Genomic DNA, 12027 nt, shown 5'->3' on the forward strand with positions numbered 1-12027 from the left:
CTGCCTTGATTTCGGCTGAGCATCTAAAAAATTCCAAGCAAACTTGGCTGACTCCCATGACAAATGGTGACCTGGATGTTTCGTAGACAACACATGTTCAACCAACGATTTTATTTTTAGATGAGCCATAGGAATAACTGAAGCTGCTCGAACCGTTCATATCACATAGAAGTTGATGTCAGTGGATGCTGAAAGGAAATGTGTGGTGCTCAGGTTTCAGACTGAGAACAAAACTCGTATTTGTGGGTGATCGACTGTATGTAAGTCATCAGGATATCATAGACTGAGTATTCGACAGCAAACGTTTGACTGCCCGCGTCAAGACCACTATTCGGAGGTAAATTGTGTGCCGTAATTCGTAAAAGCAGTTCGGCCTTCGAGTCTTTGATGCACGTCCTGTGCTAGTGAAGTCACCAGGTAGTAAGTAACGGCAGCAGTTAAAATGACAGAGCAAGGCGGCTGTCATCTGAGATTCCTAAGGGCTTCATTGACTGTACTTCGCTCGCCAAGCAAAGCGAGTATCTGCCATCGCTGATCTCGGACCTCTCGATCCTTTAGTAAGATAACGTCTTCATCATCCATAATGTCGTTGTCGCCAATAGCTAGGCGCATGGCCGCAGCTGATTTGTTCGGCAGCACAGCAGGTGAAAGTGTGAATAGGGTATCGAAAGACGATGCAGTGAGAACACGACTATGTGAGTGGCGTGTGGATGGTGTGATAGAGGCGATTGCGTGCGACGTCGAGGTAAGAGAAAGTGCATGGGTAATGAGTTGCTTCAGTTTGGCCTGCGTAAAATGTGAGAATCACATATCAATATTTTCAAGGATGACGGACCTCAAATGCAAGCATCAATAGCGACGCTACGGCTCGTGATGGTGCGCCGAGATTGTGTTGTGCTGCTATCAGATTAACTCTATCCGAGATATGTTGTAACGTCGGAGCTCTTGAGACCGATGCAAGATGCAACGGCGAGCGACTGCCAGGAGGATCTTTGACCAACTAGGATTTCAGCGGTCATAGAGATGTAATAGACCATTATGCGCACCTCCACGCTCGGGTAACAACAACACCCCTCTATCACACGCTATTTCATCAGTTTCTTTCCGAGGTCTCGAGCGTTCGGTGAGAACAGACTGCAGTCCTCGTATGCGGTCGCGTTCGCGCTTCCCCAAAGATACGGTCCATCGCTTAAGTCTCGACGACCGCAAAGTATCATCATTGTCATCCGGACCTTGGTAAGGCAAAGTTCGGCGACGTTTACGTGGTGGGGGCTTCGATACATCAGGAGGGGGTGTGGGTAATCGACGGTGCACGGTAAAGTCAAATAACGAAATGATAAGGGAATTGTGTAGCTGGACTAGAGTGATGTCAGTATCTTGCGAAACACGCAGGAGTGATTGCACTTACCTAAATTCGGAGCATCCAGCGCCTGGCGAACGGATTCATCAAATTCTATCCTGGATACCTTGCCAGAAACAAACTGGCTAAGTGTTTCAAAATAGGCTGGGGCCTTCTGCCCCAGAGCAGCATTGAGCTGGTTCTTGATTGTCGATGTCGAGGATAGTGACATGAGTAACTAATGGTTAGTCATCAGAGCAGACTTGAGTACTGTCAATGTCTCGCTGAGTTTGAAAACCTAATGAATGCCGGGCCTTCGTTATTGGTCAGCTGCAAATTTGCTCCCACGCACCTTGGCCAACGAAGATGAAAGGCGTCTCTTTGCTTGTCCAAAATAGCGTGACTCGCCATCCTTACTCATCTAGCTCCAAGTCAAGTTTCATCAGTGCTATCGGCGGCGTGGTCCTCGTCCTTCCCTGGTGATTGAAGGTGCGCTTTTGGTGCCCACGCCCTCGTGTGTACTGTGGCCACCATTGTTCTCCGCCAAAGCCTGCACTGTCTCCTCCAAACTTATCCTGCCGATAATGCAGGACACACTGTCACCGAGCTATTCAGCATCAATGTCTCCGGCCTCAACAGCATATTTCTCCCAGATCATTGTACTGCTCGTATAACATTATCGCTGAATATTATATTCCAAAACACAAACCTGCATCCGTACCATCCCTGTTAGTCATTATTATCTTCGCACTCGTGAACAGCAACGACGACCTTAACATACTGTTCTTCGTTGGAGTTGGGCTTAAAAGGACACAGACATGTCTTTCATTTTTTTTTTGCTTGGGAATGAATTCTTCTTAAGTCTTTATCTTGTGTGTTGTCTTCCTTAGTTAGACAGTGATCAAATTCTAGAATAAGGCTAAATAAGCACAACGACATTTTCCTGGTGCGACTAAGTGAAAGCAGGAAGTGTCCGGTCTTGGGAGCTCATACTTAGACCCTGGCACGAGAATCAGCGTGAGGTTTCGTCGAAGGCACCAGGCTTAATGAAGATTGTAGCTGGCCTAGCGCATGGGCGTGACGCAGGCCGAAGGTTGAATAGAGATGGCGAGTTGCTGACCCTATAGCCGCAGCATCAGCTTCAACCGAACGGTGGTTCTCTGCTGTAAGCGAGGTAACCTTGTCTTCGGGAGCCTCGGCCAGGGGAGCCGATGTACTTCAGAAGCCTAACAACCTCAGGGCATCTACTGGCACATACGACTCCTTATTTTCGGGTGTACATATGGAGGAGCCGAGGTGACAAAGACACATCAATCACTGACCCCAGGCGCAGACGAGAATACGACGAGAGGAGGCAAAACACGAGTCAAAAAGATGGAAGGGCGGGCACGGATTGTCGCAGGTAGATTCAGTGATTAGAGGACGCGTTCTGAACGTGTCAGGATTCGAGGTTCAGACGGTGCGGTCCGTGTCACGGTGGAAGTGAAGCTTTGCAGTGCGGAAGGTGAAGTGTTTATGCAACAAATTGACATGCTGCTATGGCAAGCACCATGTGAAGCACGCCGAACAGGTTTCTGATGGATCGCATGTACAGAGCTCCTCAAGTGGCTCGAAGTTTGACGGCATACAAAGTGCACCCAGTGAGTGATATTGTCGGAAGTCGAATTTGAGCTTCTCTGACTGTCACGGCCTGGCGTTACAACAACGAACTCGACTTTTGTTTTGAAAGTACTATATGGCGCTTGTACTCTTGGAGTACATCATGGGGCTAATGCAGAATGCAGTTCGGTTAATACATGGGCGGAACTAGTGAGTCACTTTGCCACTTGTAGTAAGCCGAAATGCTTCTTGTGTGGAGAATAAGCATTGGGCTTACAAAACACCGCAATAGTGATATCTATGGCTTGCAAATTTTATGACGCTCAGATGGCCATCCTGTTTCCTTAGACGGTATCCGTCTTTAGACTGCGCTCTGATGTCGCAGCAATATTCAAGACCCGGCATCTCAATCCTAAATATACAAATCCAGGGTGTACGGAACACCTGAGTCTGTTCATTACGGCGCAAACTTGAAGGTCCCGCGATTAACGCAACGCACCCTAAAGGACTCGTCGGTTTGCTGATGGCATCGTGATAGATAGGTTCTCCTCAGCGCTTCTCGTTCGCTACTATCCCAGGTCCGGGTGCACAAACAATTGGAAGAGTTTGTTACTTAACGGAACTCGTGCCTGTTTCCGCAGCATGGGCACGAAACGCCAGCACGAGGAGAACAAAGTGCGCCGAGTATCTTAGTCACCCCAATCAAAGCATTGCTATGATGTGGACCTTATAAAACCCAATTGAGGGTTCCTGTCCATATAAAACATCTGCTTGTTGAGGGATCCTCCTCCAATTTTCAAATCTTTAAGACTACTTGTCTCCTTCAAGCCATATCATGACCCCTGTAGGTTTCCCTTATTCTCGAGTTAGTTCACCGCTGGCGACACTAACATTGCCGTGATTGCAGCATCTTGTCAATGGTGCACGATCCAACGATCCAGTTGATTCAGTACGTCTATGGTCACAAGAACTTTGATTCGATTTTCCAACTCGATTAACTCTATGGCAGGTCAACGATGATGTCCATGTATGCAGCGCCAATTCAGGTAATCCTGTGCGTCTCTCAGTGCAGCAGCTGTTGATATCTAACTCAAATCAATCAATTTATCGTAGGGTACCAAAGATGGTGCAACCTATACTGGCAGTATGGTGCGCATTATTATTGTGTTATCAGTCTATCTCGCCGATGACAAGTTTAGGGAAGTACCGGCAAACACTCCATAGCCCGAAGAATCCATGCCTCGATCGACTACAACGACGAGCCAGATCAGTCGGACAACCACAGCGACAGGGACCCAGATGCTAGTTACGACGCAGATTTTTGGACCGATGAAGAATACGTCGAAGCCACCAAGGAAATGCAGAAGATTTGCAAAAACTCGAAGCATGTTTCGCAGTTTTTGCGATTTGGTAAAGCGTTCATCCGGCCATTACACCACAGCATTGAAGTATTATGTCAAAGGCGGTGCCGGTTATAAACTCAGTGTCTCTCACCAATTCGAGAGCAGCTCTGAAGTAGCTCGATGCGCGGTTCAAGCTGGTAACATTGATGACTTGAAAAAGATTGTCGGTGCCCGATTTCTGAGTAGATATTGACGAATTGAACGTCACGGTTTTTAGATGAAAGTCTTCAAGGCATACGATAAAGTGAAATTTGCGGTGCGTGTTTTATTATTAGTCTTTTTCACCATTTCATGACTTTATCTAGGTCAAAGGGGGTGGACATTCTACCAATCCTGGATTCAGCTCCACTACAGGCATCCAGATCTCCATGGCCAACTTCAATGAACTCGAATATAACAGTAAAACCCAGAATCTACGCATTGGAGCGGGATGCCTCTTCGATGAGGTCTACAAGGAAATAGCCCAGTATAAGCGAAACATCGTCGGCGGGGCTACCGCTGCCGGTGTTGGAGTGGCTGGTTGGCTGTTGGGCGGTGGCTACTCTCTCTTGACCAACCAGCACGGTCTTGGAATAGACAATCTAGTTGAGGTCCAAGTCGTCTTATGCAACGGAGAATCAGCGAAGGCATCCGCCGAACGCAATAGCGACCTTTTCTTTGCTATAAGAGTGAGTTTATCAAATGCACAGGTATCATCCTAGTCTTTACAGTGGAAATAGGGGGGTGGTAACAACTTCGGGATTGTTACTTCATTTACTGTCAAAACCTATCCTCTTGGGCCTATCTATGTCAGTCTATACATATTTTTGCTGTGTCTTTGATGCTGATCTCATGAAAAAATCAGCGGAACATGTTGACTTTCCCAATAGATAAGGCTGAAAAGGTGAAGGAAGCAATTATGAACTTCATTGATAAGTGCAAAGACAAGAAGGCAGCGATTGTTGGTGCATACAGACATTTCTGCATCCGCGGAGAGCGGGAGGTATGTCCAACCCCTGAAGTTTTCCGTGCACTGTCATCAACTGTCGACACAGGACAAGATCACTATTGATCTTTTCTATGACGGCCCACTTCCTTCTAACAATCCTTTTGAGGAGCTCCTCGAACTCTCTGACGAGAAATGGATTTATCACGAGGACCATGATGAACCGGACAAAAAGCTTGCTGAAAACTTTGCATTCATGGACCAGCTTTTTTCTCACATTCATGATCCGTCTCGTATCTCTGCACCGCCGTTGCACCGCCCAGTTGATGGGACACGACTCTCTTTGCAGACGTACGCGAAGAATCCCCCTAAATCTGGTGTCGGAGAAGAGAATGTTAGGTATGTTATGAAACAATTTCCTCAACGTTTGGCTCACTCAATTTTCAAGGGCGCGTTGGGGGACTGTGATGGTTTCGCACTTCACCCGAAGACTATTGGATGAGATCGAGGACCAATCGAAGGTATGATCATCCTTAGCATCCAAATGTGTAAAATATCTTTCTCATCGCTCTTATTCTCAGCTTGCTGCTAGCAAGCTGAAAGAACATCAGGGAAAGTCAGCCGTCATTGATATTTGGCCATTCCTACCGTCCATGTTTGACACAAGCACTTCCGCTGCCTGGCCACACAAGAAAGGTCAGCCGAATGGACCGTTACTCGCTTGCTTCCAATGGGAAGGAGAGAACAACGATATGTTCTGGATCGGGCTTATGAAGCAGATCCTGCGGTCTATTCAAAAGGTGGCAGAGGCAGAGGGGTGCACTAATGACAATCTACCAAAGTATTGCAACACTTCGCTCGCCGACACGCCAGTCCAGGACATCTACAAGGAACATCTGCCAAAGCTTATGGCAATCCGCGCAAAATACGATCCTGACGACATGATGGGGAGAACTGGTGGATTTAGGATTCCTTTGGCGTCGTAGACGTTCGTGCTCAGTGCGCAAAGTACCGATGAAACTCATTCATTTTTACCACCTGCTTTCCGGACCGCATTACTTGTATCCGCGAACAATTGCTATGTAATTCTAGTTTCACTCATGGACCAGTGTATGACTAACTCGAGCAGACAAATATTTAATGGCTCAACGAAGCTGATCTGTGCTTTGATCCTGGGCCTCAAACTGATACATGCCATAAGCCAAGTATAGATCCGATGACCATCAAAATTATATTCAGACAAACGGTTCCCGGCTGGCAACTGAGGCTGACTCGAAGTTGCTAGATTGACACCGCTACGCGGGATCCACCAGACACTTGAACATCGAGTCGTAATTTGATTCAAGTATAAGCACGATGACGAATATAATAATTAATATCTAAAGGCTTGGACTCAAACAAGATCGTGGGAAATAGGACCTTGCAGTCATCGCCCCACCAATATTAATCGTCCACGACTCTGTCTGTCTGCAACTGATCATTTGCTGGCAGTGGAGTATTCTAATACTCGTCGTCTCTAGTCTTGAAGTACCAACATCAGATGTTCACATGGATCGCCCGGTGACATCCAAGCCACGGGGAATCTGTCGGTACTACACAACCCCAAGGGGCTGCTACGCTGGTGACGATTGCAAGTTCCTCCATGGTACTGAGGAAAAGCTTACCCCGTACGACAAATCCAAGGTGTGCAGATACTATATTCAAGGCAAGCGAGGTGCAGCTTGATGATAATGTGCATGGCTGACTGAATTTCAGGACACTGCACTCGGGGTAATCGGTGTTGGTTCCGCCATGAACTTGCGAAGGACCCCCTCGATGAGGAGTTAAAGCACCTTGATGACAATATGTGTAACATATGCATGGATAAGCCTCAGACATACGGTCTTCTAAGCGAGTCATCATATTGGCTTTTCGAATGTCTTCTGACGCTGTCCCCCAGCTGGCTGTGGCCATGTATTTTGTCTTCAGGTCGATCTATCATTATTGCTCTTTCGATGCAGAAACTTACACCGTCAGGCAGTGTATTCGCCAGTGGCGAGAGCCACAAGGAAAGTCATCGGACATGGTGATGTCAGGAGTAATAAAACGCTGTCCTTATTGCCGCAGTCCATCGCGTTTCATTACACCATCCACGCATTTCTTCCCTCAGGATCACCCACGCAAGCAGGAAATTATAGACAGTTACAAGAATAGCATGGCTCGCGTTCCATGCAAGTCAGTGCGATCTTCATATATTCTTCTCGCCGGCCTGATCGCAATCGTGTAGATACTTTGTCGAAACATCAGCCTCTGGCAAGCCCTGTTGCCCATTCGGTCTAGATTGCTTCTACCAGCATCTCAACCCTGACGGTACACCACACGATTTTCAATATGGAGCAAATCACTTCATGAAGGTACAGCGTTATCTGCATCTCGTGCCTTTATTATGTTTATGCCCTCTTAGGTATTCAGGAGACAACAACGACAGCGTGGACGTACATTTGTTGGGTCTGCTTCAGATGCTGATCTCGCAGATCGCCTTAGGCTTCTACAGAGCATCCTCGGAGACCCAACGAATAATCTTCATGTCACCCTCAGCTTCGTCCGACAACATCTCCCAGCGTTACTGAATGGCATGGATGGGGAGTCTGGTGTAGTCACAGATACTCTCATGGGTGACGATGACGAAGATCATCAGCCCTTCGAATTACTGGTGAGCCTTTTTAAGATCACTTTGATACATGACATGTGTATGTTTAGTAGCTCTGACTCTACCATAGGCGGAGAGTATAGCTACAGAAAGGTCACTAGAAGTTACGCATCTTGTGGCTCCTGTTGCCCACGTATCCCTTGCTGTCGAGGAAAGTTTGCATCTGCCTGTTGAGAGTCCCGCAACAGTAGTACCCACTGCTTCAATACCACCTAGGGCTAGGAGTGCATCTCCAGTAATGGGACCCTCAACGACACCTCCGGTGCCTTTGAGGCCGCCATCTTCTGTGGAGGTTTCTGGACCACTTCATCACAGCTTCCTTCCCTGGGCGATGCCCCGCACACCGTCCCCTCGTCCCTCATCTGTCTCCCCAACCTCTGTGGTATCTACCGTTCAGCAATCAAATACGTCGAGGTTCAGTACCGTACTGAACTCCCGCAGCCGAGAGACTATGGTTATCGATATCTCCGACGAGGACGAAGAGGATGAAGCAGACGAGAATGTTTTGTTACACCCTCTCAACATCAGCAATGATCATTATAACGACATCGGTTTACCATCCATGTGTACTGTCCCTGACCCACCAGAGAGCAACGAGTCGTTAGCCAGTGTGTCGTCGGGGGTAATTGAAGCAGGCAGTATGGGGGAGCAGACGGCACCGGTTGGCCGGCCGCAATGTGAACATGATGCAGATCCCCCATTCGTCACTGATGGCAGAGGCAGAGTGGTATGGAGCAGGACAGTACGTGGTCCATCTCACGCTCAGGCTCAAGTGGAAGCCCGTGAGCGACACCGCCCAAATTCTGCCATCAAAACTCGACGCCAGACATCTGAGACTGGAACAGCTGCAACAGATGGGCGAGGTTGTGTTGTTTCGATGGGACAAGAGGGGTCTGAGGTCAATAGCAGGACCAGTGGCACGGAGACAGAGACCGAGGCAGAATAATAACACCTGACAATGTGAAGTGCTGTAGTTGTATATCATATACTTGTGTGTATCTATAAGCCTGTAGTTGTGCAGCATTTCCAACAAATGCGTATTGGGTATCCAAAAGTAGTGTAAAAAACATTTGTTCACAGCAAAATAGTTATGGGCATAAGATGCAAAGACTGAGCAAGAGCGAAACAAAAACAATATTGAATCACGGTAAATCACTTTCATCCACATTCAAGATAAACTTGGTATAGAAACGAACGCCTTCATTCAAGCTGTCTGCACGGAAAGCTGGTTTAGAAACTGCATGAGCAAGGAAAGCAACGCAACAGTATATAACGCTTGCCTTCATTGACGGTGTGTTCTCCATTGAAACGATCAGTGTCAAAAGACGGCGAGAAGCGGAAGATATGCTTGGTCAAATTCCAGTAGAATCGTGTGTCTGAGGCTACGTGAAGGGATAATTTGTTATGAGTAGATCACACTTGCTTACCAGTGTTGCCTGGTTGATATCATTCGTTAGAATTGTGCAGGGCAAACCAGTCAACCAACGTACCGAGTGATAGAGAAGGTATAACCACGACCTTGCTGCTGTTGCGGGTAGGGGAGCTCTCAAAAGCAGCTTTAATGCTTCCTTGCAAGAGTGCCCAAGGTCCATACTCGATAGGCGTCACGGGCGAAGGTTCTAAAGCTGTTCCGAGAAAGTCGGACAGAACGACTTGACCAGCACCACCACAAGTCACGTTACTGCCAAACGCAACGAGTGTAAGGTCATACTTGATCGCCAACGGGGTCAAAAGGTCGATCATGTGCTGCTGCAGCTCAGCAACAGAACTAAAAGTAATAAGTGAACAAAGTCTTAGAAATCCTACCAAAGAAGCAATACCTATGCTCTGCGATACGGTGATTGACCACTGCGCTAGCGCGCTCTGGGAGAGCGTTAACTTTCACGCCACCTTCAACAAGGTCCACGGCTTGTGTGGTCGCGAGCATTGCTTTGTACAGAGGGTCCGAGGCCAGAAGTCGCTCTTGAAGCGCCTTCAGGGCTGCATCATCTACAACTGATTTTCTTGCGAGCTTTCGCAAATCTTCGGGATACGCTGGATCGTAGGCCGCAAGGCACTGCGTTGTGGCAAACGGGGTTCCTGTTCGGGAAAGGGTGGCTTGGTGCGGGTTATCCTCTACTGCTGCTATGAAACGGGAGAGGAGACCGATGCTCTGTAGGGTTTTGCTGATTAATTATCAGTAAGAAAGCGTAGCATCAACACGCACTGTATGAGAAGGTGGTACGCTCGAATGACCTCCCAGAGTTGAAAGAGTGATCTTTACATCAAGATATCCCTTCTCAGATGTCGAGGGAGTCGCAAAAACAATGCCACCCATGTCCGTATAAAGAGCTAAGGCAGAGTTGAGTTGAGTCACTTGTAATACCTAGTCCACGTACCTCCTTCGTCAAGAAGCAAGGCAAAAGAATCACGCCCGTACGTTTCTTCCAAGTATCGAGCAAGATGACCAGCACCCTGAAGCGACCTATCAATAATGGAGCTCGTATGTAGAGATTTTTCTGACCTCTATGCCTTTTGACTCTTCGTCGAATCCATACGAAAGTACAAGGGTACGTGCAGGAGAGAAACCTTGCTTTAACAAAGAATCGATGGCTAGCAATTGTCGTATCAAATCGCCTTTGTCATCGCAAGTACCACGACCCCATATCCACGTGCCTGTGATAATCATAATAATATTAATATAGATGTAAGTAGCACCTCGCGGGGTTATAATTTTGCCTACCGTCATAGTACCCTGAATACGGATCGTGTTTCCACTCTTCAAGTGTTTGACCTTCAACTGGTACAACATCTGAAACAACGTCAACCAAGATTCAGTAGGATGTGAGAACGAGAACGACCTTGATGAGCAGCCAAGATGTAAGGCTTTGCCGGAGTTGATCCTTGCCAGTGAAAAACCAGACCATATGTGTTGACTTTGGTGACATTTAGGGACTCGTAACTAGAAATCAAAGATGAGCTATAAAATGACAACTCAGACTTGAAGATTCCGACGTACACGCGAGGAAACAGGCCCTCAAGAACTCGATGAAGTTCTGCAAATGTGTCCCATCGGCTGTCTTCACCGACCGGTCCATTATCGTCATACGATTCAGTCCTAGAAGCGCGTCCATGTTTCCACAGTGAGATACAACATTGGGACTTACGGTACACGGACTGCGTCTCCAAGGGCCTGAATGGCTCTTTGCTTGAAGTCTTCTGAACTGTATGTCGCATCCAAGTCTTCGCTGAGTGCACGGTGCTTAGTTGGATGTAAAGCCGTCCACTGGGGGCACGTGGTAGAATTAACGTCCGGGGGTAGGGACCCGGCAAGCCCGTTACAAGGACCTGCAAGCCAACCACGAGGAAGATGACAGATTGGAAAGAAAGCGGAGTCGCAGAACGTATAGAGCGCTAGTGAAATGATTACCAGGCTGTACATCAGCACTCGAAATGCGAGTAGTGACCTGGACCAGCCGCTTTCATGCCAGTGCTTCCTCAATGTTCTGCTAGGAGAATGACATACATCTAGTTGTGCGGGAGCCATATGCGGGGACTCTCCGGAAAGTTTGAAAGAGTCAACAAGGCTATGCATGATGGCGAGGCGGCAATTAAGTAGTACTAACTTGATTCACCGTTGACTCGCTGACGTTATCGGTGGAACCGAGAGTTTCATTTTGCAACTTGAAGAACGTGACCTCTAATCTTGCATTGGTACTGCCATTCAGTACTCAGGAATCATTATTGTGGCTCGCGTCACTCAGGCTGTACTTTCATCTTTCTGTGCACGTATGTGATGACCGTGAATCCGTCCTCCATGTAAAGGAAGAAACGACTGGTTCTCGAGTTACTGCCAGTATTTCTGTCTGCGACTCTCAGGCTTGCTTAATAGCCTGAGTACTAGCAGGTAATGTACATACTGCGTGACGCTGGTTCTTGACTCTGCTTACCAATGCAGAAGTACCATTAAATTTCTTCCTAACCGATGCTGAGCCGATGACATGGAACGGCGGAGACGCGAGTGAAAGGGATGAACTCTAACTTGGCAGGAAATCCTTATATCTATCATCCTTAATAATAAATTATCTCCTTC

General features: G+C 47.5%; 5 protein-coding genes across 5 annotated transcripts; 3 read left to right on the top strand and 2 right to left on the bottom strand.

The window, feature by feature from the left end:
- Positions 1 to 462: 462 nt before the first annotated feature.
- EDB93DRAFT_1095664 (transcriptional regulator of RNA polII, SAGA, subunit-domain-containing protein) lies at positions 463 to 1571 on the bottom strand (the record flags this gene model as incomplete). The annotated part of the gene is made up of 4 exons (XM_041446710.1): positions 463 to 786; positions 836 to 990; positions 1047 to 1358; positions 1409 to 1571. 4 exons carry the CDS (start codon positions 1569 to 1571, stop codon positions 463 to 465), a joined length of 954 nt encoding a protein of 317 aa, XP_041301597.1.
- A 2202-nt stretch (positions 1572 to 3773) lies between these two features.
- EDB93DRAFT_1256409 (uncharacterized protein) lies at positions 3774 to 6252 on the top strand (the record flags this gene model as incomplete). The annotated part of the gene is made up of 13 exons (XM_041453942.1): positions 3774 to 3782; positions 3846 to 3887; positions 3948 to 3992; positions 4052 to 4087; positions 4138 to 4348; positions 4401 to 4504; positions 4559 to 4597; positions 4647 to 5009; positions 5061 to 5129; positions 5186 to 5323; positions 5376 to 5665; positions 5715 to 5787; positions 5848 to 6252. The coding sequence occupies 13 exons, from the start codon at positions 3774 to 3776 to the stop codon at positions 6250 to 6252; spliced, it is 1824 nt and encodes a 607-aa protein (XP_041301598.1).
- Positions 6253 to 6673: 421 nt separating this feature from the next.
- EDB93DRAFT_144200 (uncharacterized protein) lies at positions 6674 to 8104 on the top strand. The gene is made up of 8 exons (XM_041455503.1): positions 6674 to 6731; positions 6787 to 6949; positions 7072 to 7156; positions 7206 to 7234; positions 7287 to 7480; positions 7533 to 7659; positions 7710 to 7958; positions 8009 to 8104. Exons 2-8 carry the CDS (start codon positions 6815 to 6817, stop codon positions 8012 to 8014), a joined length of 825 nt encoding a protein of 274 aa, XP_041301599.1. The 5' UTR covers positions 6674 to 6731; positions 6787 to 6814; the 3' UTR covers positions 8015 to 8104.
- Positions 8105 to 8595: 491 nt separating this feature from the next.
- EDB93DRAFT_1095677 (uncharacterized protein) lies at positions 8596 to 8901 on the top strand (the record flags this gene model as incomplete). The annotated part of the gene is made up of 1 exon (XM_041446713.1): positions 8596 to 8901. The coding sequence occupies one exon, from the start codon at positions 8596 to 8598 to the stop codon at positions 8899 to 8901; it is 306 nt and encodes a 101-aa protein (XP_041301600.1).
- Positions 8902 to 9097: 196 nt separating this feature from the next.
- Positions 9098 to 11376, bottom strand: EDB93DRAFT_1095661 (uncharacterized protein; the record flags this gene model as incomplete). Its single annotated transcript, XM_041446709.1, has 11 exons — positions 9098 to 9180; positions 9230 to 9337; positions 9446 to 9723; positions 9776 to 10107; positions 10162 to 10286; positions 10334 to 10409; positions 10459 to 10610; positions 10678 to 10746; positions 10796 to 10896; positions 10954 to 11052; positions 11102 to 11376. 11 exons carry the CDS (start codon positions 11374 to 11376, stop codon positions 9098 to 9100), a joined length of 1698 nt encoding a protein of 565 aa, XP_041301601.1.
- Positions 11377 to 12027: the final 651 nt, after the last annotated feature.

This window comes from Suillus bovinus (assembly GCF_016758785.1).
Source record: "Suillus bovinus strain UH-Sbo-P2 chromosome Unknown EDB93scaffold_121, whole genome shotgun sequence".
Lineage (NCBI taxonomy): Eukaryota > Fungi > Basidiomycota > Agaricomycetes > Boletales > Suillaceae > Suillus > Suillus bovinus.